At 41.5% G+C, this 27333-nt stretch overlaps 1 protein-coding gene across 6 annotated transcripts in view; it reads right to left on the reverse strand.

Moving 5' to 3' along the window:
• gulp1b (GULP PTB domain containing engulfment adaptor 1b) overlaps positions 1-27333 on the reverse strand; it is a 377446-nt gene that overhangs the window by 61253 nt on the left and 288860 nt on the right. For all 6 annotated transcript variants that reach the window (XM_080198844.1, XM_080198840.1, XM_080198845.1 and 3 more), the window contains one exon: positions 8809-8907. In XM_080198844.1, coding sequence (XP_080054970.1) covers positions 8809-8907 — 99 coding nt within the window. The remainder of the gene's footprint in view (positions 1-8808; positions 8908-27333) is intronic.

A 27333-nucleotide genomic window follows, 5' to 3' on the forward strand; every position in this document is an offset into this window, starting at 1 on the left:
ACACCCACATAAAACTCATCAACAAAATCCATTACTTCATCAAAAATCAAATCAAGTTTGTCAAATACAAATTACCTTAAAAAAAATCCATGCCAACTTTCAATTATTAACTCATATTAATCTATACGGTCAATCAATAGTTTCCTAGATTAATGTCTCTAAAAGGTTTCTCCATCACTGATGTTTAGCTGATTGCAGTATGACTGTTGAGTGGATAATGTCCTCTTTTATTGAATGGGTTGTAGCATTTATAATGCATCATTCCTCTGAGACTGCCCCCACATCTGAGATTGGAGGAAGACAATCACGTAGAATGATTCTATTCAATCTCACCTCCAATCAATTGGATTTGATCGTTGATGTGAAGCCCCAAAACCTCTCTTGGAATTGTCTCCTCACACCTTGACGATTTCCTTGGAAACACAACTGGTATCATTCCAATCTACAAGGAAGGATTTCCCATACACATTATTGACATCACCCCCTTGCTTCTTGATCCTCATCCTTCATTCAAACGTACTATGGTGAAGTGTTTTGTCAGCTGGCAGCGGCAAGCATCCCCAATCCAAAGTCCTTGACTTTTTCCCTACTTCACTGGGAGTACTGTACGTATTGGTGGCTAAAGCGTCCTTGATAGATACCCAGGACAGGTTTCCATTCTTGGGGTAGAGGGAAATGTTTTCTACACTTCTTTGTAGTAAAAGCAGTTATAAGTCCTTTTTCATTGTTCTAAGGGATCATTCCTCTTTTTCTGTGTTGCTTTAGCCCCTGACCTTAGCTCACTTGGCCCATAAGGGGCTGGTTGAACAGAAGGAGCTCCTCTTAGATCTGCTCCCAGCTGTAGCCAAAACTGCCATTCATTGATGCAGGTCGCATAGGTTCTACGATGAGAGTGAATCAACAGTTTGTTTTACTCCCATGATCTTGCACAACATTTGGGTAATGATTTAGCAGCATGCTGGAGGCTATTAGCGACAACTCTATTACAAGACTGCCAGCAAATACAGTTAATAAGAACATAAGAACTAAGAGCAGGAGAAGGCCATCTGGCCCCTCGAGCCTGCTCCGCTATTCAATAAGATCACGGTGGATCTTTTCGTAGACTCAGCTCCGCTTACCCGCCGTTACCATAGCCCTTAATTCCTTTACTTTCAAAAATTTATGTATCCTTGCCTTAAAAGCATTTAACAATACTGTCTCAACTGCTTTACTGGCCAGAGAATTCCACAGATTCACAACCCTTTGGATGAAGAAGTTCCTCCTAACTCAGTCCTAAATCTGCTCCCCCTTATTTTGAGGCTGTGTCCCAAAGTGCTAGTTTCATCCGCCAATGAAAACAACCTCCCTGTTCTATCTTATCTGTTCCTTTCATAATTTTATATGATTCTACAAGATTCCCCCTCATTCTTCTAAATTCCAAAGAGTAGTGACCTCGTCTACTCAGTCGCTCTTCATAAGCCAACCCTCTCAACTCCGGAATCAACCTAGTTATATCCACTCTGTACCCTCTCCAGTGCCAGTATATCATTTCTCAAGTAAGGAGACAAAAACTGTACACAGTATTCCAGATGTGGCCTCACCAGCACCTTCTACAGCTGCAACGTAATCTCCGTGTTTTTAAACTCCATCCCTCTAGCAATGAAGGACAACATTCCCTTTGCCTTCTTAATTACCTTTTATAATTAAGGTACCTTAATACACAGCACAGCAGCATGCTGTAATTTTTTACCTTTTAAATTATAATCCATTTTGCTGTTATTCCTGCCAAAATGGATGACATCACATCTATCAACATTGTAATCCATCTGGCACACCCTTGCCCATTCACTTAAACTATCTGTATCTCTCTGCAAACTTTCAGTGTCCTCTACACACTTTGCTCTACCATTCATCTTCATGTCATCTGCAAACTTTGATATAGTACACTTGGTCCCCAACTCCAAATCATCTATATAAATTGTAAACAATTGCAGTCCCAACACTGTTTCCTGAGGCACACCACTTGTCACTGATAGTCAACCAGAAAAACACCCAGTTCTCCCCACTTTTTGCTTTCTGTTAGTTAACCAAAGTTGCAGAGATAGGGAAGTATTGCAATTGTGGATGCTGGAGACTTTGGGATAGCAGTTGTGTGTGCTCCAAAGTAGCAAGGGTGTATCTTTGGTGTCCCAAACATTAACCTGGCACTTCTCTTTGGCAGGACTTTACAGGTACACCACCCACAAAACTGGTCAAAATGTGGCATGCTGGTTCCAACCTAAAATGGCAACTTACGTCCAATTTACTTTATAGGACCCCAATTTCCATAGTAAAAGATGCCCATCACATGAAACAGGTGGCTGCTTTTGACACTTTGCATTGGCCCCTTGTTTTGAAAATGGCCCCGATGCAGGATGGATATTGATGGAATGTTCAGATCCATCAACCCCTTTTTGAGTCTATTGCTGCCCCGTTATCATCCCATCAGAAGCAGGGGAAGGCAGTGGCAATGATTCGTTGGAACAGAAGTCACTCAACACACCAATGAAGTGAGTATTTCCAGCAAGTTCTGTTTATGTTTGAGATTTACAGCATTGCAGTACTTTTTTTTATTGATAATTTCAATTCACAAAGGAACCCTGGAATAAAACTCAGGCACATTTAAAGTAAATGTAACAGGATTTAGTCAAGCTTCGCTTATATTCATCCTTTTGCTAGGATGTAGCTTCTTATTAAACTAAAACTATTTAAAATACATCATGTAAGAAAAACAGCGGTGAATCATTTTATAGTGCTCATCACTTGGAACAAGATATATTGCTCAATTTTGGAAAAAAAAACACATTTGGTTCAATGCTGTTGTACATTTTCAGCTCAATAGGAAAAACAATTCCAGGGTACTTATTGTCTGGGCTTGAAAAAGGAACTTCTAGAGAAAAATTACAGCAGTCACTCAGTCAGGAAAATTGCATTTTTGATTGCAATCTGGCTTGATTAATGCACATGCTGTCCCTACAGGCGGCAGTTCTTTAAAAGCAGAAAGAACAAGCAATGAAAGTAAATGAGTCGATTCCAATCATTATTCTCTTCAGAAAATACATGTTGCCTCAGACTCACTGTGAGGGTCAAGTTGTGATTGTACAGAGGATTGTTACAAATAGTATTTATCAGGACCAACTTATTGCTGTTATATTATGTGCAGAAAATATATTATGTGCAGAAAATACATTACGTGCAGAAAGTATATTGTGCTTGACTCGCTTTTTTTGCATTTAACATCTGTGTACAAATCTTAGCATTCTCTTTGGGAATTTGAGCTATTGTTAACGGCACCTACCTTTGTTGAGTAAGTGTGGAGGATGGGAGCTGGAGAGAGAGACAGAGAGGTAGACAGACTGGGGCCAACACTTCATGCATTAAGTCACGGGTGGGGCACGTGATCCCTATTTTCTCCAGGGTCGTTCGCAGTCGTGCTTGGGAGATTAATCTTTCATGCTTGGAGACTCTAGGACAACATGGATGGGTTATCAATCCTGTCACACACAAAGACACCGGGAACTTGAACAGGATTTCACACTCCACTTCAGAGGAAAACATCAGGGAGAGAGCTAATTGAGAGAGAAGTCCAATAGTGGCTTCCAACCAGTTTATACCTTAATACAAGTTAGCTCCTTCAGAGGTGGACTACAGAATTAGAAAAAGATTTTCTGAAAGTTGAGGTGGAGCTGAAGACACAGGAGGTAAAGGAAGTAAATAGTAAAATGGAACTAAATGGGACAAAAAGGTTATATGATGCATTTACACAACACAGCTACTGCAGGAGTCACAGCAGTATAAGCCTACTTTATTCTGCCCACATAGACTCAAGCATAGCCTAACCTGCTAATAGAAACTCCTCTACAATGTTTCTGTTATCTGTCATTAGAACACTTGCATTAGTATCATTTCTATTTTACTACCATTCCTATTTTCTCCTGGGAGTTGCCCACATCAGTGCCAGGGGGTTAATCAGTGGGCCACTAATGGACAAACCCAGGCTATTCAATATATGATATACAGTTAACCATCTATGATGGAAGACAGACCTTGGAATAATGTTCCCAGGGGCTGGATTTTCATCTCCACACGGAGATAGAAATTAGCCCACAAAATGCAAAACACAGTTTCCCTTGCAGAGAAAATTAATTTGTGTGCCTCTCCAACCTCATACCATTAATGTGTGACCTTTCCATGGATTCGAAAGAGCTTGGGTGCAAAACACACACCTCTCCTGAGGTTGCGGTCCCTATTTTCCAATGTACACTAGTTTCTTTCCTCCGAATAACCCTCCTTGGAGAGTTAGTAATCATTGAGAGAAACCTGTTAAGAAGACCAAAACATTCTGACAGATAAATGCAAAATGTTTTGACATTTTAAAATGTTACTATTAGGTAATCTTTGTTGAAAGGTAAAAATATCTAAGCAACTGCTGTCCTCCATTAATTGACAGGCATTTTGCTTTGAAATGGAAATACATGTTCTTTCAATTTCAATGAAACTGTTGCTATTATGGATGCTTGGCTGAGTTCCAAAAGCTATGGTGTAATTAACTTAGCAGATGTTTCTTGACACAACTGCTCAGGGGAATGATTGATTGTTTAAAGTGGTTGCAGTGACGTAATCTGCCTTTAATATGGTTTCTGACTACATGATTGTTTGTTTAGGCAATTTAATGGCCACTTAAGGAATTAAACATTTTTCCACGGGGTATAGTATTTTTGCAGTATCAATGATAAGTTTTCATGAATTTTATTACATGGATTCAAATGCAATTCATTTACACTTGCATTTAAAAGAATTCCTATTAGTACTGCATAGACTATCCACACTGGATGAGTGGTTATGGAGGATATATGGCAAGAGTGAAACAGTGTATGGAAACCTGAAGTGACATAGAAGGAGTATGTGGAATTTGAGGGGCATCAAATGGGCACTGGGAATTTGAGAGGCATAGCAAGGGCAGGGGAATTGAGTGGGCATGGAGAGGCCATACTGTGCATATGAGGTTTGACAGATGAGGCCTAGGGGGCATATAGATGGTACTGGAAGCTGGACTGCAATCACCAAGAAGTGAGACAGATTATCTAGCCAGCCTGCCTTCATATCCACATTCCTCCCATACTCCATCATGGCTTGTAAACTACGCAGCAAACCCATTATAAGACAAAAATTCTGGCTGAAGTCAGTCATGAGATAGGTGCATGGTTTCCATTGCAACACAAAACTCCAACCACAGAAATTTTATTTCAGTAAATTCAGAGTAGCTGGTGATGCACGGAGAATTTGTAGTTGCCAAAAGGAGAAGATTTCATTCCCATTTTAGAATAGCAACAATTGGAAAGCAAAAATAAGTACAGACCCTACATTTTGACTTCTGAGCCAGTGACTTTTCTTTCTGTTGAGGGCCACATGTTGTGGTAACAGTAGCGAGGGACACCAGCAGCATTACATGACTTACAGTGCCATGAAGAAACAGCTGCAGGACAACTAAAGATGAATGAGCTGCAGATTTCGGCTGAATGGCATACAATAAACACACAACGTGTTTCGAGTTCCATGCTGCTGGCATCAGATGGGCATCAATGCTACTGGCACACTTATAAACAACAGCCAGTGAAGGACGATTTTATATTCCAAAAAGTTCAAAGCAGAAACAGCTGCAATGTAATTAATACTGATAGGCAGGACAGAATGTGGCAAGAGATGAGAGGGTAAGTAAAGAAAGTGTGATGCAGCTAGCAAAGCAAATAGAAGTACAAGTGAAAGACTGAAAAGACACAAGTTAATTTTGGCAAGAAGTCAGTACTGTGGACAATGTTACTGCAAAGCGCTATTTTTGACAATCTGGCGAACCTTGGTCATGTTGTTTGGACACAGAACAGGGCATGTTGAACTTTGTGAGTTAAGCCCCTTACTCTTGTTTGAATAGGGAACAGGCATACAACATACCTTTCCAAAGAGTTATGATTGGGAAGCTTAAAATCAGTGTGGCAGCATCTTTTAGAGGGCTGAAGTTTGCCATTTAAAGGAGGATAAGTTGTGTTGCTGGATACATTAGTCATCATCGCACATGTGATCTGCACATTCAATTGGAGATAACTAGGTAGTGATGGAGTTAAGTCACTTTCGAAATGATGCACTCAGTTACATAGGCTCTGAATCAAATTAAGCCTCAGTCACAGAATGTCTAAGCCAGGCTGGTCAACAGAACTCCATATCGGATCACTGAGCAGCCAGTCTGGTTCACTATAGACCTTGTGGAGACAGAATGGTCACTGAAGGCAGGGTTTCTTCCCATTCAAGATGCAGATAATCCTTTAGTTCAAAGATCTGAGAATTTGATCTGTCCCAGCTGCTACTCTCTTTGTAAGTGTTCGCAATTTTAGCAGCTTAACATTCACCAGTACCAGTCTCTCTAAGCTTTAACACTGTCTTCCTGCACTTAAGTGGAGTCTGTCTTCAGGGAAACCGAGGGAAGCATTTTAATCACAGAAAGTGTGCGGGTTTGAGTCTGGTGGTGATGGGGGTGGGGAGGAGGGGAGCAGGTGAAGAACATTAAAGCCTGAAACATCTGAATTCTGACATAATCCCAACTTCCAATCCTACTACTTTGGGCTTTAACTGAGGCAGGAAGTTGCGTGGGCAGCCATCCCACTCTAGGGAGATGGGCTGGCCCCTTAACTATTATAATGATACTCCAAGCCTCACTGTTTTGTAATTTGTAAAATCTAGTTAGGTAAATGCTATAATTAAGAAAGCCCACCAATGCCTCTACTTTCTCAGAAGATTAACTAAAATTGGTGTGTCTGTTATGACTCTAATCAATTTTCATAGATGCATCACAGCTTGGTATGGCTCCTGCTCCAACCAAGAATGCAAAAAAAACTACAAAGGGATGTGAACGAAGCCCAGTTCAACACAGAAACCAGCCTCTGTCTACACTTCCTGCTGCCTCAGAAAAGCAGCATAATCAAGGATCCCATGCATCCCAGACACACATAACATAAGAAATAGGAGCAGGAATAGGCCATCTAGTGCCCTTCGAGCCTGCCCCACCATTCAATAAGATCATGGCTGATCTGAAGTGGATCAGTTCCACTTTACCGCTTTCTCCCCATAACCCTTAATTCCCCTGTCTATCAGAAACCTACCTACCAGTGGCTTAAATATATTCAGCGAGGTAGCCTCCACCACTTCAACTGACAGAGAATTCCAGAGATTCACCACCCTTTGAGTGAAGAAGTTCTTCCTCAGCTCTGATCTAAACTGCTCCCCCCTTATCTTGAGGCTGTGCCCTCTAGTCCTGCTATCCTTTCTAAGCAGAAAGGATCTCTCTACCTCTACCCTATCCATCCCCTTCATTATCTTATATATCTCTGTAAGATTCCCCCCTCAGCCTTCTAAACTCCAACGAGTACAGACCCAGTCTATTTAGTCTCTCTTCATAGGCTATTCCCCTCATCTCCGCTATCAGCCTAGTGAACCTTCTCTGCACTCCCTCCAAGGCCAATCTATCCTTCCGCAAGTGCGGCGACCAAAACTGCACACAGCACTCCAGCTGTGGCCTCACCAGTACCCTGCACAGTTGCAGCAAGACCTCCCTACTTTTATATTCTATCCCTCTCGCTATAAAGGCTAGCATCCCATTCGCCTTCTTGATCACCCGCTGCACCTGCGGGCTGGGTTTTTGCGACTTGTGCACAAGGACCCTGAGGTCCCTCTGCACCGTAGCATGCTGCAGCTTTTTGCCCTTTAAATAATAATCCCTCCTACTATTATTTCTGCCAAAGTGGATAACCTCACACTTGCTAACGTTATACTCCATCTGCCAGGTCCTCGCCCACTCGCTCAGCCTATCCAGATCTCTCTGCAGACTTTCCACACCCTCCACGCAACTTGCTTTTCCGCTCATCTTCATGTCATCAGCAAATTTCGTCACCCTACACTCAGCCCCCTCCTCCAGATCATCTATATAAATGGTAAACAGTTGAGGCCCCAGCACCGATCCCTGCGGCACTCCACTAGTCACCAACTGCCAACCAGAATAGCACCCATTGATACCAACTCTCTGCTTCCTATTAGACAGCCAATCCTCTATCCACACTAACACACACTTTCACTTTCTTCCATTCGAAAAAGAATCAAAACTCCAAGATCACAAACCAACTCAAGAATAGCTTCTTCCCTGCTGCCAACAGAATTTTGAATGGATCTACCATATATTAAGTTGATCTTTCGCTACACCTTAGCTGTGACTGTAATACTACATTCTGCACCCTCTCCTTTCCTCCTCCCTTATATACTCTATGATGTGTTTTGTCTGTATAGCGGATAAGAAGCAATACTTTTCACTGTATGTCAATACATATGACAATAATAAGTTAAATCAAATTAAATCAAAATCAAATCCTCTACCCCGGAGCTTCGAATCACCCCCAGACTTTCAACCTTCTCTTCTGCCTTCCCGCTCCCCTACCCCGAACCGCAAAGTCCTCCAATCACCTCCCCCTCTTTCAAGGCCCCAAACAGGCCTCAACCATCTCACATCCCACCCCACCAGCCGCCACATGGTGTAGATCAAACAGTTTAAAGTTTGCTCGCTATATATTTCTTATAAATTGGGATTAGGCATAAACACACCATACATTGCTGTATGCTTATGACAAATATGAGTTTATTTTAGTTCTGACTTGTCGCAAGTTCACTTTGATTAAAATTTGTTATACATTGTAAATACAGTCATCTAAATTTGTATCATTAATAACTGCCTCAAATCACAGAATTACTTACTTTTGTTTTGGAGTCTAAGATTTTGACACCATAGATGGAGATTTGCAGTTCAACCTTGGGAGTCTTCTGACCCTCTGATTTCTTTATGTGCCTTGCAAACTATATAAAAAAAAGTAAAGTAGTGTCAAAATTGTATCTCTGCCAATATTCCCCCAGTTTTTGTTTGCTCAAACAGCAATTTAGAGGATAATTTATATGCATATGAGAAAAAAGGTTCCTTACATTATAATCTGGAAAACAGGAACCGTATTAAAATTATTCAACACTTCGGAAAATCCTCAAATAAATACACAAGCACTGAACTTGTATTTTTGAAAAGCTCAATTGGTGTCGAAACCAATCAACAGCTCTGACTTTGTACATTTCACTTCGGTGAAGTCTGTCAGCTTTACTAGGTTCAAATGATCAAACTGGCTTAATCAGAGCAATTTGTTCAATTATTTTTGACCTAGTCCTGCCAGTTTTCATTATCAGTCCCTCCTGATCATTATTAAGATGTGTTTCAATGATAATGACAATCTTCAGTTGACTCATTAATGGCATGTTCATTTCACTACCCTACCACCGAGAGCAACTGTCAATGAAATCAAATTAATAAGATCTGAAGTTCAATTAATGAGGCAGTTCCTTGATAGCCTTGGAAGCAACATAAATTGAGCTGGTATTGTTGCAGGGCAGCCATGTATTCTATTCAATACCCAATGAGCTGTTCAAACTATTCATGGGGGCAAACAACATTGTTTAACATTTATTAGGAATAATATGGCAGTTGGAATCAAAATTATGAAAATAATTAATACAAATTACATTTTTCATTTGCTATTCTGCTCACACAATGGGTCCAAAGTTTTCCACGAAAATGTACTTTATACTTCATTTATATTGTAGCATAATTCCATTAGGACATCACTATTCAAAAAGGGAGAGAGGCAACAAGTAGTCAACTATAGGCCAGTTAGTTTGATCCCTATGGTGGGGAAGCTGCTGGAATCAAATTAAGGAGGAAGTGAATGAACATTTGGAAAGGTACAGCTCAATCCACAATTGTCAGCATGGATTTATGAAAGGTAAGTCATGCTTGACAAACTTGCTCGAGTTCTTTGAGGATATGACCAGCAAGGTGGATAGTGGGGAATTTGTGAATGTGGTATATCTGAACTTCCAGTTGGTGTTTGACAAGGTGCCATGTAAGACTGATCCAGAAGGTAGATCACAGGGGATTGAGGGTAGAGTACTGGAGTGGAGTGAGGATTAGCTAACTGACAGAAAGCAGAGGGTCGGGATAAATGAGTCCATATGATGGACTCTAATTCTAACGGATTTCTCAAACATGACCTCCCCTTGTCAAAGCCATGCTGACTCAGTCCTATTTTATCATGAACTTCCAAGTACTCCGTGATCTCATCTTTAATAATGGACTCTTAAAATCTTGCCAATGACTGAAGTCAGGCTAACCAGCCTAATTTCCCGTCTGCTGCCTCCTTCCCTTCTTAAACAGCAGCATTATATTAGCTACTTTCCAGTCCTCTGGGACCCTCCCTGCTTCCAGTGATTCCTGAAAGATCACCACCAATCCCCCACAGATTCCTCAGCTATCCGTTTTAGAACCCTGGGGTGTAATCCATCACGCTCAGGTGATTTATCCATCTTCAGACCTTTCAGTTTCCCAAGAACCTTCTCCTTAGTGATGCCACTACACTTACCTGTGCTCCAGATTCTCCTGGAGCTCTGGCATCCCATTGGCATTTTCCACCGTGAAGACGGATGCAAAGTAACTATTCAGTTCCTCTACCATTTCTTTGTTTCCAACTATTACTTCTCCAGCTTTACTTTCCAGTGGTCCAATGTCTATTTTTGCTCTTTCTTACCTTCTATATATTGAAAAAAGCTTTTTCTCTCTTCTTTTATATTACTAGCTAGCTTACACTCATATTTCACCTTCTCCCCCTTATTGTTTTTTATCAGCTGTCTTTTTCAGGTGGATCTATGGAACTCTTTGCTGCAGAAGACTGTGGAAGCCAGGTCATTGAGTGTCTTTAAGACAGAGGTAGATAGGTTCTTGATTAATAAGGGGATCAGGAGTTATGGGGAAAAGGTAGAATAGGGGTGAGAAAAATATCAGCCACAATTGAATGGTGGAGCAGACGTGATGGGCCAAGTGACCTAATTCTGCTCCTATGTCTTATGGTCTTATAATCTGCATGCAGAGAAAGAGAATAACACAGCAGAATTTGTGGATGATACTAAAATAGGTGGGAAAGCAAGCAGTGAAGAGATATAGGCTTGGAGAATGGGCCAAAGTAGGCAGATGGAGTTTAATGTGGATAAGTGTGAGGTTGTCCATTTTGGCAGACAAAAAAAGAAAGGCAAATTATAACCTAAATGAAAAGCAAATTCAAAATACAGGCAGAGAGATCTGGTGTCTATGTTCATGAATCGCAGAATGTTGGTAAGCAGGTGCAGCATGAATTAAAAAAAGGCAAATGGGATGTTGGCATTTATTACAAAGGGACTGGAGTATAAAAGTAGAGAAATGTTGTTGCAATTGTATAGGATATTGGTGAGCCCACATCTGAAATAGCGTGTCCAGTTTTGGTCTTCTTATTTGAGGAAGGATATGGTAGCACTGGAGGCAGTTCAGAGGGGGTTTACCTGATTGATTCCAGGTATGAAAGGGTTGATGCTTGAGGAGATTAAATGGATTGGTCTTATACTCACTGGAGTTTACAAAGATGAGAGGGGATCTGATCGAGGTATATAAAATTTTAAAAGGGATCGACAAAGTAAATATAAACCAAGTGTTTCCTCTTATGGGGCAACCTTGAACAAGAGGTCACAGGTATAGGTTGAGAAGCTGTAGATTTAAAACTGAAATGAGGAGGAGCTACTTCTTGCAAAGGGTGGTGAATTTGGGAACTCGCTGTCCCACAGCATAATAGAATCTAAATCGTTGAATCGTTTCAAGGAGGAGATACATATATTTCTCATTTTAAAAAAAGGGATAGGGGGATATGGGGAACAGGTGGGGAGGTGGAGAACCAGGAGAGATCAGTCATAATCTGACTGAACGGTGAAGCAGGCTTTAAAGGCTGAATTTGCCTACTTCTGCTCCCAACTCCAATGCTCCAATGAAGTTGTTCTATATTGTAATATGGTTCAGAATGTGATGATTTATGCTGCAAGATTACATGAACTCCATTTTCCATTTTGACTTCAGATCAGTGTTATGGGAATGCAGGGAGAAATAATCTTTTACTTTCGCCAACCCTCACAATTTGCCTCCAGAAACATAACTACAGGCTATAACTACAGGTCCACTTCTACTACACAATGAAGAGTAGAACAATGTTTTGTTTTAGAAGTAGGAATAGAACAATAGAGAGAGAAAAAGACTAGAATGGAATTTTTTGAAACCAAAATTCTACCTCTTGCCAGTTGTTAAGTAATCCAATAACACAATGCTTAAAATGCTTCATCTAAAAAGTGAAGGTCCTTTATCCATAATTTCTAAAATGAAGTAGAGACATTCTTGTTCCTCCAAATATTCAAATGCGTCATTTTACTTACCCTAACTACAATAGGAATATATTTGCGGTATGAATAAGGGGTTTCCATAGCATCAAGTCTTTTCAACAATACAGAAGAAGTCATCATCTACCATTAAGTTGCAAGTAGCAACCATCATGAAATTCACAAAGACCATGGAATGAGACATTCATTGCTCAATCTCCTACTGCATTCAATTTTGGTGTTATTCTGCAGAATGAAACTGGCTCTTCGTCTTAAGGTTACTTTTTTGAAGCAACTTCATAGTGAGAATGCCCTTTGAAAGAAGGACCTAGAAACAATTGAATAATTAACAGTGCAAAATGTAACTGAAAAGTAATATGGGCATCAATGTTCATCTAAATATTTGTTTGTATTGTACCTAATAAAACTATTCATTAGTGGTAGGAGAACATAGGAATAGAAGTAGGCCATTTAGTCCCTCCAGTCTTCCACCATTCAATTAGATCATGGCTGATTTTAAGCTCATTTGTATACATAAATATCTTTGATTAATAAAAATCTGTCTCATATTTAAGTTTTACAATTGATCTAGCATCAACTGACATTTGCAGAATAGCTGCAAATGTTTATTATCCTTTGTGTAGAAATGGGTCCCACTTTCATCTCTGAAAGCTCTGGCACTAACTTATTGTTATTGTCCTGGATTCTCCCAACTAGTGGGCATAGCTCCTTTCTACCTACTCTATGCGTCCCACTTAATATTTTGAAAACCTAAAATCATGCCATAACCTTTGAAATGCCAATACATCCCAAGTCTCTGTGATCTCCCCTCATGATTTAACCTTTCAACTCAGGATATCATTCTGGTAAATCTTTACTACTCCCCACCAAAAGCCATTATAACCTTCCTGGGGGTGTGATTCCCAGAACTGCTCTGAGTTCTTCAGCTGTGGTCTAAACAAGGCTTTAATTATTTAAAGCATGACTTCTATCTCCTTCTATTCTCATCCTCTTTTTAAAAAGGGCAGCATTCTATTAGCCCTTTTTGGTTAGTTTCTGGAGCTTATGATGTTGCTTTAATGATCTGTGCACCTGGACCCCCAGTCCCTTTGGAACTCCACTGTTTCTGGCGCTTCACTATTTAGGAAGCATCCTGTTTGATCTTTTGTAGGACCAAAGTGGATGAACTCACATTTGCCTACATTGAAATCCATCTGTCGCTTTCACTCTCAGCTGTCACTGCTCTTTCATTTAATCTATCAATTGCTTTTTCTAATGCTTTACTTCCATCTATACTATTTACAATGCCACTTATCCTTGTTTGTGGTATTGTTTGATACCTAGCCTTTAATTTTATCATCTCTGAAGTTAATCAATAGTGAATAGTTGAGATTCCAACAAACATCCTTGCTGGATACCATTAGTCACATCCTGCCATTTAGAGCATCTGTCCATCATTGCTACCCTCTGCTGTTTGCCATCGAGCCAATTCTTGGTTTTTATATTAAAAAAAATTATTTTAATTGCTTCCAGATGTCAGAGTTAAAATTAGATGTTACCAAGAAAAGAACAAATCAAAATATATTCCAAATAAAACGTGCTTAATGAGGACAGTATTAAAATGTCACATCTTTCAAAAACAAATTTCCTTTCATTCTGACATGAAGTATTCTAAGAAAACAAAATACATTCTAAAACTGTCCATATTTTGGAAACGATTCTGAAACAATTCAGAATGCTGCCTGTCCTATAATGAGATAAATATACTGTTCTGAGTCTGGTAGAGATCAGTTAAATTTGTATTTAAGAATCTGAAAACCCAAGTATTTACCAAAAGAATGAAGCCTTCAGGTTCACAGTTTTATCAAAAGCACTACATAAAAAGAAAATAACTTAAATGCTAATAAATATCTTAAATAGTCAATTATGTTAAAGATATTCAAAAGTACAATGAACTCAGTTATTATAACCTACACTTAACAAAAACCAGAAGATTAATCACTTGGAATGAGGACTGCTTCAAGGTTCAAGATCTCTTAGATCTTTCATTTACTTTTAGCAAGGATGGCCCTATAAATCTGCTCCAACTACTCTATGGTTACAGATTCCCAGTTTAACATAGAGGTCTCTAGTTTCATAAACATAGCCATCTCAGGCCAGAACTCGCCTAGTTTTAATAGTCTTTAGCCCTAGAGTCTTGTATTTCAAATTCTCCCTCTTCTCAGCTTGGCCAAACCAGATGTCCAGCTCAGTGTTAGTTCAATTCACGAGAGTTTGCAATCTTTTAGCCAACGAACAAAATTTCAACTGAACTCAGAGTTTTCCCTACTGCAGCCAGCTTGGTTGAACTTCAAAACTAAACTGCTTGAATACAACACTACAACCACAATCAACTCATCCCTATAATCAACTTGTTCTCTATTTTTCTATTGTTTAATCTCCCAGCAATTTGGTCACAAATTGACTATCATTGACTATGGTTATCAGGTAATTTACCAGAAATTTATTTTCAGAAAAACCAAGTTCTTAAAGGAGCCATCACCTGATACTAAATGTGGGACTGCTTTCTACCATAAAGAAAATGAGCCATCACAATATAGACTTTTTTAAAAAACTTAAAACATTTTCTGAAATATGACCCAATAATTCATCATGAGGATTGTATCTCAGTTTATAAGATCATTAAAAAATTAGGGGAGTAGGCCATTTGGCTCTTCAAGCCTACTCTGCCATTCAATAAGATTATGGCTGATCTGATTATTGCTTTAACTCCACTTTTCTGCCTTCTCCCTGTAACCGTGACTACTCAGGGACCAAGAATTCTGTCATTTATTTCCAGCTTATTGCTCTCCTCTTTCATAAATGGAATGAAATTGTGTAGACCATAGCTTTACTTTTATGCTGGAAAACACTTCTCTGGAAGAGGGCAGCTTCATTTTCTTCTGATAACCGTACTCCAAGATAACCCAATCGGTAATTAAGTGCTGTATTCAGCTCAGAACATGATGAATCTCACCACAGAGTACCGATGACCTACTTAGATATAGCTTGTATGAAAGTTTACTTTTCTGCTGCTGCAGTTCTTTGTTTTATTGAACACATTTTTAAATTAATTGGGTGGGATAGTGGTCAGAAATATAGAGGAATCACAAGCCAAGGCCCACTGATGTGTATCCAATTTGTCCTCCCCCACCTAAATAAGGACAGGAAACAAGTTTGGCAAAATGCCCGATCCCCATCACTTCCACCTGTGCCAGTGCAAACCCCAGGCGCTACGAGGAGAGGGATGGCAGCAGACCTTAGGCAGCAACAGATAGTTCGCAGGCAGGGAGGAGGCCCAGTTCAGGTAATGAAATCTTTGTAAATTCCCAAAGGATAATCTACCTGCAGGGAGAGTGATAGATATTCATTTCTAGCCCTTTATTAGCTGATTAAATGAATTTCTGACAAATGGAAGGGAAGGATACATTATTTATGGATAATAACTAATGGGGCTTGCTTCTGCTTCAGTTGTGTTTCATCACAGACCAACATCTGTATTCTGCCGACATTTATATAGGTAGGTCTAGACCACGTATGACCTGATGATAATGAAGACTTTAAATGGAAATGATCTAAAGTTGAGTCTTGAAGATTTCCAGCACTGGAGCAGTGACTATATCCTTAGGCAGCTTGTTCCATTGTGGACTTTTTCTTGGGAAGAAAGACTGTTGATTTCATCTTAGAAATACAGGGCACGATTTTACCATTAACTTTACCTGTTTTCGGGTGTGATAACTTAGTAAAGTCAGGTGTGAGGTGAGTAGCGCGATCTGCACCTGCCTCTTCACTGATTCCCCTTTTCCAAGGTGCAAAAAATGGCCATGATCGGGACAGCATCTAAAACATTTTCATGCATTTAAACTGACTTAATGGACTGCACGCCCAACCTTACCAGCACATCCCCCTTTACCATTGCATTTGCCCATCCAGAATCGGCGCAAAACAGATATGCTCCACGAAAGTCTGATTCAGGCGTTCCTGTTAGTAAGGAGGTAAGTGCCGAGCGTCCAATGGCTTTGCTTGAGATCGATGGGGCCGGGGTGGGGCGGCGGTGGTGGTGGTGGTGGTGGTGGCGGCATTCTGCCTGAGATCAGTGAGGGGGGAAGGGGAGGGGGGAGAGCGCCTGTGCTTGGTTTGGGTGGTAGAGGGGCTGGGAGAATGAGGAAGTCACTCATGTTGAGGGGGTGGGGCAATGTCTGGGCGGGGTCGGGGGAGGCATTATCTAGCCTGGGGGCGATGCAGCATGGGAGCAGCATTCTATCTTTTTCTCTGCGCATGCACAGTTGAATGCTCTGATTGGAGCAACAGGGTTTCGGGCGTGTTAAGCCCTGCCCACAGGCTTGTGCAGTGTGATTCGGAATTGCTGTTTTTTTTCCAAGCAGATTGTGTATGGGGCCCTAGAGAACAGGTCTAAAAGTCAGATCTGAAATACTCCCAATTGCAAGTCCACCCAATACTTAGAATCAAATGGTAAAATAGGGTCCAAATGGTCTTTATAGTTTGTATGGATGGCTAGTTCATGTATTTTTCATTGTTCGAGGGCACCGGGCATTTGCTTTTGTCAATTCTTGCCAATCCATTCCATATTCTATAAAATCATAGAATCCCCATAGTGCAAAAGAGGCCATTTGGCTCATCGCATCTGCACTGACTCTCTAACAGAGTATCTTACTCAGGCCTTCTTCCCCACACATTTACCATGGCTAATCCACAATCTACTCCTTGGAGCACATTGAGGAGCAATTTAGCATGACCAATCCACCTAACCCGCACATCTTTGGAATTTGGGAAGAAACCAGAACACCTAGAGGAAACCCACACAGAGACAGGGAGAATGTGCAAACTCCATATAGACAGTTACCTGAGGCTGGAATTGAACCCAGGTCCCTGGAACTGTGAGGCAGCAGTGTTAACCACTGTGCCACACATGGTCAGTCTATTTTCCTCCACTTGTTATAATGATTTCCATTCTAAATTTTTAATCAAGGATGTGACACCAGTGTATTTCTTACAGAATCATGCTGTACATCTTCAGATCACAGATTTGGCTTAATTTGTTTAAGTGCATCCATTTGAAACTTTATTTGGTCTTACAGAAACTTACAAGTTGACATGCCCTGAATGGGAACCTATGGGATGTTGCACAGTTGTTTCAGGGAAAAATTACTCTGAGACTTCCCAGATCTTGGTTGATTAGAATTGACAGATTATGAAAATAATTTTTGCCAAAATTGGCTTCAAGGTATAGTGTTTTCACTCTTCTGAAAAAATGGGAAAAATGACACTTGAATACATTGACAAATTCAGCTAAGAGTCCTGAAGGCTTTACAGTGCTAAATACATAATAAGCACAAGAGCTTATTCCAAACAAAGCTCAATCTTATGCCTGATCTGAACCAATGGATGGAATTTTCCATATATGAGACTAAATGTGGTGAGGAGCAGTTGAGGGCAGCCACCCCACTGCTCACAATGGGAGGAACTCATGCCTGATTCTGTGCTTGGGAGCTCATTAACAATGCATAGGTGAGATCAGACCAAATCACCTGGCAGCCTGGGAGCAGATTCATTCACCCACTGACCAGCAGCCATATTTAACCACCAGCTGAACACATATCTGATTCTCTTCATGCCACCTGTCTTCAGGAAGTCAGCAAAGATGTTTTCAATCCTTAAAAAGGCTACACGCCTCAAAGCGGTGGCAGTGCCCCGCTTCACCCTCCAGACCCTCGAGGTGTTGGTCAGGACAGTGCGAACAGGAATGACCTTTATCCCAGGAATGGCTCAGGAAGTACACCAGCCTCACCTCTGCAGCCTGGGAAGTCAGCATGGCTAGTAAGCACATCTGAAATACCATTCAGACAGGAAGAGGATGAACGATCCCATCCACTTCTTCAAGGTAACTCATCCTTCAACTCCCTCCAACATTAAAACTCTTGTCATGGCACCAGACATGCAAATAACTACTTTCTTCACAAATGTCACACAACCATTAGTAAGGGACACATAATAATTCTCATTCTCTCAAAACTTTCATATCACCTCCACCCCATCTATTACGTTGTACAGCCTCCATCCTCTGACCCTTCTGGGGAGGGCTCACCACGCAGAGGGAACATGCATCTCATCTAATCTCTGCTCCATCTCTTATCATATGGCTTCTTTCTGTCTTCAAATAGGGCAAGCTGGCACACAAATAATGGGAAACAGTGCAGGCTGGAGAGGGGTTGCCGACATCATTGTGCTCACTGAGTTAAAGGTGGTGGCAGCTGAGCTGTCTGAGGAGGAGAGGATTCACTCCTGTGGGGAAGGGGAGATCAGTTTGATCCACCAATTTAATATGGATCACAGCTTCTTCACATCCTGGCAATCACAATCACATGCAATCTTATAGCGTTTACACTCTTCGACTGAAACAGTATTCTTTATTTCCAATGCAGCAGCAGGTCCACAACCCAGAAGGAAAGAACAGGATTCTTATTTCTCTCTTTTACTGTTTATTCCTTCTGGGAAAGCAGTCCAGCATCAGTTCACACCCCAAGATCACAGGAAGGATTTTCCAGACCTGCCGGCCTGCCAACCACTGGGATCATCCATTCCCACCAGAAGTCAATGGATTTAGGTAAGGATGCCAAATCCCCCATGGCAGATCCTGTCAGGGGAAAATCCTGGCTGAAGTCTGAAGTGGAAGCTCTGGAAGAACCATCATTGTGTTTGCCTGCATCCTCCACCAAGGCTCCACAATTTGGAAACCACCTCACCGACACGACCCTGCACTCCAAGAACAGTCAGTCCCAGTCAGAAGGTGAGCCTCTGGAAGCAGCTGGAAGCTCACTGTTGGAGATGACAATGATGAGTAGTGGAACGTCAGGCAAAAAGGTATGAAAGTTACTTAGCAATTTAGATTGAATGACGGAGGAGTCTACCCATGGCTGATGTCATGGCTTCAGCATGTGGGCACTTTGAGGTCACCAAAGAATGTTTGGTAACCATCATGGAAACCTTGGTCTTGCTGTACTAACACTCAGCCATATTCTGCATGGTCATACAATCAAGATGCAAGAGACATGAGGATGAGGGACCTTAACTTCTCTCCAGGTGCACCATCTCAAGCAGACATGATGGGATCCTCAGGCTCTCACAAGGGAGGATGAGGGTCAACTGGACATCCTGCGTCCTCCACTCAGAGTGCTCCTGGAGTGTACTGCCGCTCACAGTCCCCTTAATCTGGGACCCCCATCACTCCAGCTGCTCAGACTGCTGTGGACACATCTGCCCAATCAGGTGACCTTAATCAGGCCAGGGTTCACCAGGCCTCAAACCACCAGAGGATGTCCACTAAAGGTCATCAAGCAGTCAGCAGGTTGTTCCCCACCCCCTCTTTTGCTGCAGAATTGGGGCTGCACACAGGTGTAGCAGTGGAGTTAGGTAAGTTAAGCAATTTTGATGTAACTTTTGGTTCACTAGTGTCTATGATAGTGAAGAAATTACACTTTGGTGAATATATTTAATGGTTATGAGTGTGTTTTGATCAACTGAAAGTGTTGTGATTTTATATACTGGAATCCTCTTATGTTAAGATTTAGCCAGCTTCCCACTCAGTGATTGTGTCCACTGTGCAATTAACATTCATGTGATGTCAATCTGTGTTGAACTAATCTCCGTATGCTTGTGCGATGTCAGGGAGATGTGTTTAGATCTTTATTTGAAGTGTCTAATGCAAGTGTTTCCAACGATTCTTCCACAGGGAACAACACTCTGAGTGAGGGCAGCTTATCAGCATTGATATTCTAGCTGCACGTGTCTCCTAAGTACTAGCAGCAGAAGACAAGACATGCATCATTAACTGGCAGTGAAAGCTTCAAGTCTTCTCTCACATTGCACTTGCTTCTCTGTGAACTCTCAATTCCCAAGTGAGCGCACTCACAAAGCACCACGGACCTAAGCAGAGAACATGGCTTAGCAATTCATGAGTCCGGAATGTGTAAGTGTGAATGTTGGATTCATTCTCGCTGTGAGTGATTGCACATCCTCTAATATGAAAGGGAATGGCACTGAGTGATTGAAGAGATGTGGTTATGTGCCCTCACTTAACTTTACCCTTCCTGGAACTTGTCAATAATCAAAATAGCACAGGCACATCTCCAATGTCTTACCTCCTCCATAGCACCACCACATTTGTACTGATCTTCAGTAACCTCCTTAGGTGCCTGGGGCTCTGGATCTTTATTTTCTCAGAATTCACCCTCTTTGTATAGTCAGATTGTGAAGGTCATGATACACTGCAATGGTGTGTGAAAGTTTATCCACCGGCGTGGCATGGTAGCACAGCGGTTAGCTTCACAATGCCTGGGTTTGATTCCTAGCTTGGGTCACTGTATGTGTGGAGTTTGCACGTTCTTCCCGTGTCTGCATGGGTTTCCTCTGGTGGTCTGGTTTCCTCCCACAGTCTAAGAGACATGATGGTTGGGTGCATTGATCCAAACAGGTGCCGGACTGTGTTGACTAGGGGAATTTCACAGTAATTTCATTGCAAATACTTACTTGTGACTAATAAATAAACTTTAATGTATTGAGGTAGGCTGCCTGAGCAGTCCAAGCACCTGAAGTCCATCTTCAGAAGTCCTATGGTCTGCTCTATAAGGGAGTGTGTGGAGTGGTGAGCAGTGCAGTACCTCTCCTGGGAACGACTCAGAGGACGACGCACCAAAATCATCAGCCAGTGCTTCAGTGGGTACCCCTGATCCCCAAGCAGCCATCCTGTAGACATAGCAATCTCTGGAAATTGTCAGGCAACTTGAAGTGACTGAGGGTGTGGGAATCATGGCAACTCCCAGAGTACTGCACACAAATGTGCAATATATGATTCCAGTTATCAGACATAAGTTGTACATTGATGGAATGGTAGCCCTAGTGGTTTATAAGCATTGAGAGCTTCTACCATGGAGCCCAGTTTATTGCATCCTGAATTCCTGGGAAGTCTGAGATGGTGGCGAAGCTGGTGAATCTTGCAGTCTGGCTATCTTCATTCCTAGCAAACCTCTCATGTAAATATTGGGCCTTCCTGTAAAGGGCATCTGTGATCTCCATTATGTTTTCGTGGGTTGTGGAATGTTGAGATGCTGCACAGATCTCCTGTTGATCTCTGGAAATACCCGTGGCAAAGAAATTTAGCACTGTGGTTACCTTCAAAACCACTGGCAGGAGAAAGCCTCCAACCCCATCTGCAACAGGTCTTCATGAAGATTGTGGCATACGTGATATACTAGATCTTAAGATAAGCACAGAACTCCCCGGCACTGCCTCTTATGTATTTGTAAATAGGACCCTTTTCTATGGGATACCCTAGATCTGGTGATTCACCTCTGTTGTCTAGGTCTGTCCTCCTGCTCATGTTCTCAATCCCCTTTTCCATGCCTGTTAGGCCAAGAGCTGTGCTCAGTATTGCCTCACCCTCCTTCATCTCCTCCATTGCTTTACGACCCTGACACAGGCAGCACTGAGCCCTAGATCCATTCGTGCTTTTGCCTTCATCCTGATATGAAATACTGAATGCATTAAAGGGTCAAGGAAATGAAGCTCAGAACATGAACCATATGGCAATTAAGGGTATATAAAAAATATGGGCATGCATGGGCATGGAAAATATGCACATTTTGTCCTGCCCTATTTACATAGTAATCAGCGCAGCCTTGTTTCTGAGACGGTGCACACACACTGAGGTGACCAGGATATATATCAGGAGCTCTCTATGGGATAATAAGGTGCAAATGAGATAAATGACCAAACCTGGTACTTCAATCTCTGATGTGGCATTGTAATGGCCAATCAGTTGCTCATGGACCGTGGGTAGATGTCCTTTGGCCTGTTATGATGCCAAACTTGCTGAGCATGTGATTAGCTTTCATTGACAGAATGTCATATGTGAGGTAGCTGTGCCTCTTTTACTGTTATCTGTATTCTCAAATTCTACATTCCTGTGTATTACTCTTGAAATGCAGCGACTGTGATGTGAAGCCACTGAGCTCCGAGTACCTCTTTTAACAGCACAAACGAAGGCATTGGCATTGTGATTTTTCTGCCTAAGCAGATCTTCTACCTCTCTCACCAAGCTGACTCCTGTTCATTCTGCAGCACCAACAAGTTAGAAGGCACCACCATAAATGGCCTCTCAGCCCTACTGTGCACACCACCACACTGCCTCAAGACCTCTTCCGATCAAATTCACTGGTACTTTTGATTTGAGCCAACGCCATTACTGCGGTAATTAGACACTCACTCTCTTACTGTGTGTCAGATATATATCTCGATTCTCAGACCTTTCACCAGTTGTTCTCCAGCTTCTCCTGATAATACTGGATTTGATAGTTGGTGTCGTAGACATCCCTACTGTTATGTTGCGTGGCACTTCTAGCATCGTCAAGAGATTTCAGGCTTTGTTTGAAACAAAAAGGGATTTATTGATAGGAGAGACTAGGTGCCGGAGTTACAGTTTCAGGCTGCCCTGGAATCATGTTCCAGTCCTCATGGCTGCGAGATGATTTTGCCTGAGACAGGACTGCACCCCGTGGGATGATCACTCACTCTCAGTTCCCATTGGTTCCTCAAATCAGGTAACCCACTTGTGCTGTACTGACCCACCATTGCAAACTACTTTTATGCTGACAGGTTTCTCACTTCCTACCTGATGCTATGATCTCCAGTCCTACCCACAGGAAGGAAGACAAAATTCCACCCAATGTTTTGGTGTTCTTTCTTGCCAGCATTGAGGCATAAATGCTATCCTATTTACTTTATAACCTCTGATTTCTCAGAGACAGCTCTGAGGTTCATGATCAATCTTTTGCTGAAGTTTTCTACTGTAAAAATATAGCTTAAAGTAAAGGAATAGTTGAGTTGTACTGTTATTTTATTAAATCATCATTAAAGCATACAGTCAAATCTGGAAGGGCTCTGCCAAAATAAAAATACCCATCTTTTTAAACTGACTATAGCTTTTTAATGCAAATTTTGTGTTGCTTATGGTCAATATTTATGATACATGTGAATAACAGTGTTTCTCCTTTGCTAAATGGCACAACAATGGCAGTGTTTCCAAGGTGTCATCATTAGCTGGTGGTCAGATTTTGCCTTCCTGTCAATTTGAACAGAGACAGGATTAGCTGATTCAGAGATTCAGTAGGGCACTTCATTTTCTTTTCAAGTTACTTCTGGAGGATAAGGTAGGATATATCTTCCTTTCATTAAAATAATTACTCTCTGGACTCCCTATTCCTAATTCACTTGGGTGAAGGATTGTAGATTTCTGCTCATATAAATTAGGGCATTAATCTTCCCATTCAAATTTAAGCAGCAGCAAACTAAAATGCTGCTGGTGTTGGTTTGCTGCTGAGTGAAGTACAATTTGACTAATCCTGAATTTAGGTCTCGCTCCAGAACAATAATTATTTTGCATTTCTTGATTGGATAAACAGCCATTTAGCTGGTCAACTAACAGCCAAGTCTGTTCATTTCAAAATGAAATATAGCAATGATTTTGTAAAGTTCTTTTTCACTTTCCAGTTCATTCACAGTCTACATGAGCCACAATATCACCTCCACAAAATTAGCTTTTTGTCTCTGACCATTTGGCCAAGCTTACTGTGCCAATGCTGGCAGCTCCACATTTGGTCAAAATGGCATTGAATAATTGCACTTGAAAACATGGTATGAAACAGAATGGATGCGATCTTACCAGCTTGCCACGCTGGTTGATCAGCATGGTGAGCCAAGAAGATACCATAAAGGAAAAAAAAAACAATTTATGTTGTTTCATATCCTCCCAGCCAGCGAGAATGGCTTTGCATCCAGAAACTAATGAGAGTTAAAAGGACTTACCTGGTCCGGCACAGCTACTTTCCCCCCCTCACCGAAGAGGCACACGGCAGCGAGAAATACTACTGCTCTACAGTAGCAGAGACCAGGTGCCATGCGCCCCCCCCCCCCTTCCCTCTCCCCATCACTACGCCCCTGCCTCCCTAAATAAATGTTACATCCCCATCTCCCCATGGGAATTGCTTGCCTTAGAATGCACAAATTGGTGAAAAAGCATCTGCAAAGGCACCAATCTTGAGTGTCATTGGGTGGAGCTCATGGAGGCCAAAGTGTAAACAACGGCAGGAGTGCAAAAATACAGAGCGTCCCACCCACCCACCTCATCAACCACCTTCTTAACCTGCAGCAGAATCTGCAGCTCCAGGATTGGATTATTCAGTTACCATAGAACCCACCTTCCTGGAGTGGAAACAAGTCATGCTTAACCTTGAGGGACAGCCAAAGAAGGCGGCGACACAGTATTGCATTGATGTGTCAGCAAGATTTTGTGCTCAAGGCTTTGGAGTGTGGCTTGATCTCACAAAATTAGGACCCGAGGGCAGAAGTAGTGCTATTAGGCCATATAATTCAGGTTATAATTATTTTATTATCATTGGTAATGTGTCTTTTTAGAGGAAGTAGTTTGAAATAACTGGCAAAAACTCCAGCAACCATCATCTCTGAATCTCTGTTACGGTCGGATAGTTTTGCGTTTCCTAGGGTAATGGAATTCTGGGCAGTCCACCTTAATTGCAAATAGAATGCTCCAGCACTCCATGTTTTCTCTTCATCTTTTTCTTCTAACATATCCAAGAAAAGAGGAGCAATGGAAGTAATGTACTGTAAATGTGATGTAAATTTTTGACATAGTTAAAAATGAGCTCAGACCTACGTACTCATCTCCAAGGATAGCAGTTGTTCTAAGCCAACCAATTCAATAGATCACTAAGTCATATAGGTGACTGACCTGTGATGTATTTATGCTGAATATTAATTTTTAAAGAATGGTTTGACACAGCAGTCAAGTTGCATCCAAATTGTCACGATTCTTCCTCCGTCAGGGAGTCTTTTACTGCTAATGTGTAGAGTCAGGTTGCAGTCTGAGTATGGATTTAATCTGCATTATAGCATCATTGCCCAAATTAGCATAGCAACTCAACCTCACAAGAGTTTGACTATTGCAATTCAGTTAATTTCTACTCAGGGCCATTTCAATCATTCATACAGCATGTGGGCAGAATGTTCGCTCCTCAAATCTTTATGAATGACTGTATCTATTTCCAATGCACTCTTTTTGTGAATTCCTACTTCATAGAATGTCTATCGTGCAGAAGGAGTTTGCATCGATTCTCTGACAGAGTATCTTACCCAGGCTCTCTCCCCCTGCCTTATCTCCATAACACCACATGTTCTAGGGTAATGGAATTCTGGGCAGACATGGGGAGAACATGCAAACTCCACACAGTCATCCAAGGCCAGAATTGAATCTGGGTCCCAGGAGCTGTGAGGTAGTGGTACTAACCACTGTGCCTTTATTGCCATGGCTGCCCTTCAGTGAAACAGTGCACAGTGGCCATTTGTCTGAAGATCATTCTTAATGTGGGAAAGTTATCAAGACTGAAACCAATGATGAACCACTTTGCAAGTGTTGTACCAGCCCCAGTTCCCTACAGGTTTTAACTTTTGGCTCTCTCTATGTTGTTAAGCATTGGAGTGATCTGTCTGATTTAACTCTTTGTCTTAATGACATTGATGACAAGGCAATTTATGATATTTACGAAAATAAATGGCAAGCTGTTGCTGATGGGAGAGAAGAATAGTATCAATGGTAAAGCAAAGCAGAGAACTCTAGCAGAGGACTTTTGTTCAATCTGCTGTCCCCATTTTCTGATCAAGAGACCAAATTTTTAAATGAGAGATCCCGTACAACTGGAATAATTTGCACTATCTAGAAGACTGACACAGGTGTTACAAAAGGACAGGAGTTGCATCACAAATTCCTAATTTTGAAATTCTTTGCAAGGAGCCTGCAGTAAATATTTACAGACATCACATGGGTACTTCCACAATTATGGTACACAATAATCAGACAAAAGGGGATCAAATGCAAAATCACTAAAACAAACAGACAAGAACTTTATTTGATTCTTCACTCTTATTAAAAGGAAACAGGATAAAGATATTTTTTCAATGGCAACTTTAGAAAAGTAAAGTGGGAATACAGAACTCGGGAACGGGAGTACGCTCCATCATTCAATAAAGTTAAGGCTGATCTGGCTGTGGTATCAAATCCAGTAAGTTCATATGTCATCCATGACCTTTGACTTCCTTGTCTATCAAAAAATTGTTTAATTTTGCCTTGAATAAATTCAATGATTTGGCTGCCACTGCTGTCTGGGGAAGACAATTCCACATTAACTGTTTGAATGGTATGGGTTACAGAACAGTGTGTTTTCAAGAAGTCTTTGTAGAATTCCGTTGGTTAATTAACTCTTTATTGACATCCGAACTATTGACACTCGTACAGTAAAGAATGCTGGTAAGGAGCAATCTCCATGCTTTCATCTTCACTATCTCTGCCAAACACTGAACTCTGGGGTCTGGGTCATGTGCCTTTGTACATCAGTCTGTGGGTGGTACTCAGAATGTGCCAGACACTTAGATTACATTAACAACAGTCAGAGAAAAGAAACTCATCTCATCTGTCTTAAACAGTAGACCTCTTATCCTTTAACTGTGTCCCCTAGTTTTAGTCTTTCCCACCAATGGAATCATCCTCCTGATATCTACCCTATCAAATCCCATCAATATTCTGTATTTTTTTATTCATTCAAGGGATATGGTTTCACTGACTCGGCCAGTATGTGTTGCCCATCCCTAACCGCCCTGAGGAAGTGACGGTGAGTTGCCTTCTTAAACTACAGTAAGAGGTCTCACAGCACCAAGATAAAGTCCAACAAGTTTATTTGGTAGCACAAGCTTTCAGAGTGCTGCTCCTTCATCAGGTGAGTGGAAGGTTGGATTCACAGAGCATATATAGACACAACCTCAAACAGACCACTGTTCGCAGCAAGCTGCCCAGCCTTCAGGAGAACAGCAACCACGATACCACATAACCCT

Source organism: Carcharhinus amblyrhynchos, chromosome 11 (genome assembly GCF_965287045.1).
Source record: "Carcharhinus amblyrhynchos chromosome 11, sCarAmb.v2.hapA, whole genome shotgun sequence".
NCBI lineage: Eukaryota > Metazoa > Chordata > Chondrichthyes > Carcharhiniformes > Carcharhinidae > Carcharhinus > Carcharhinus amblyrhynchos.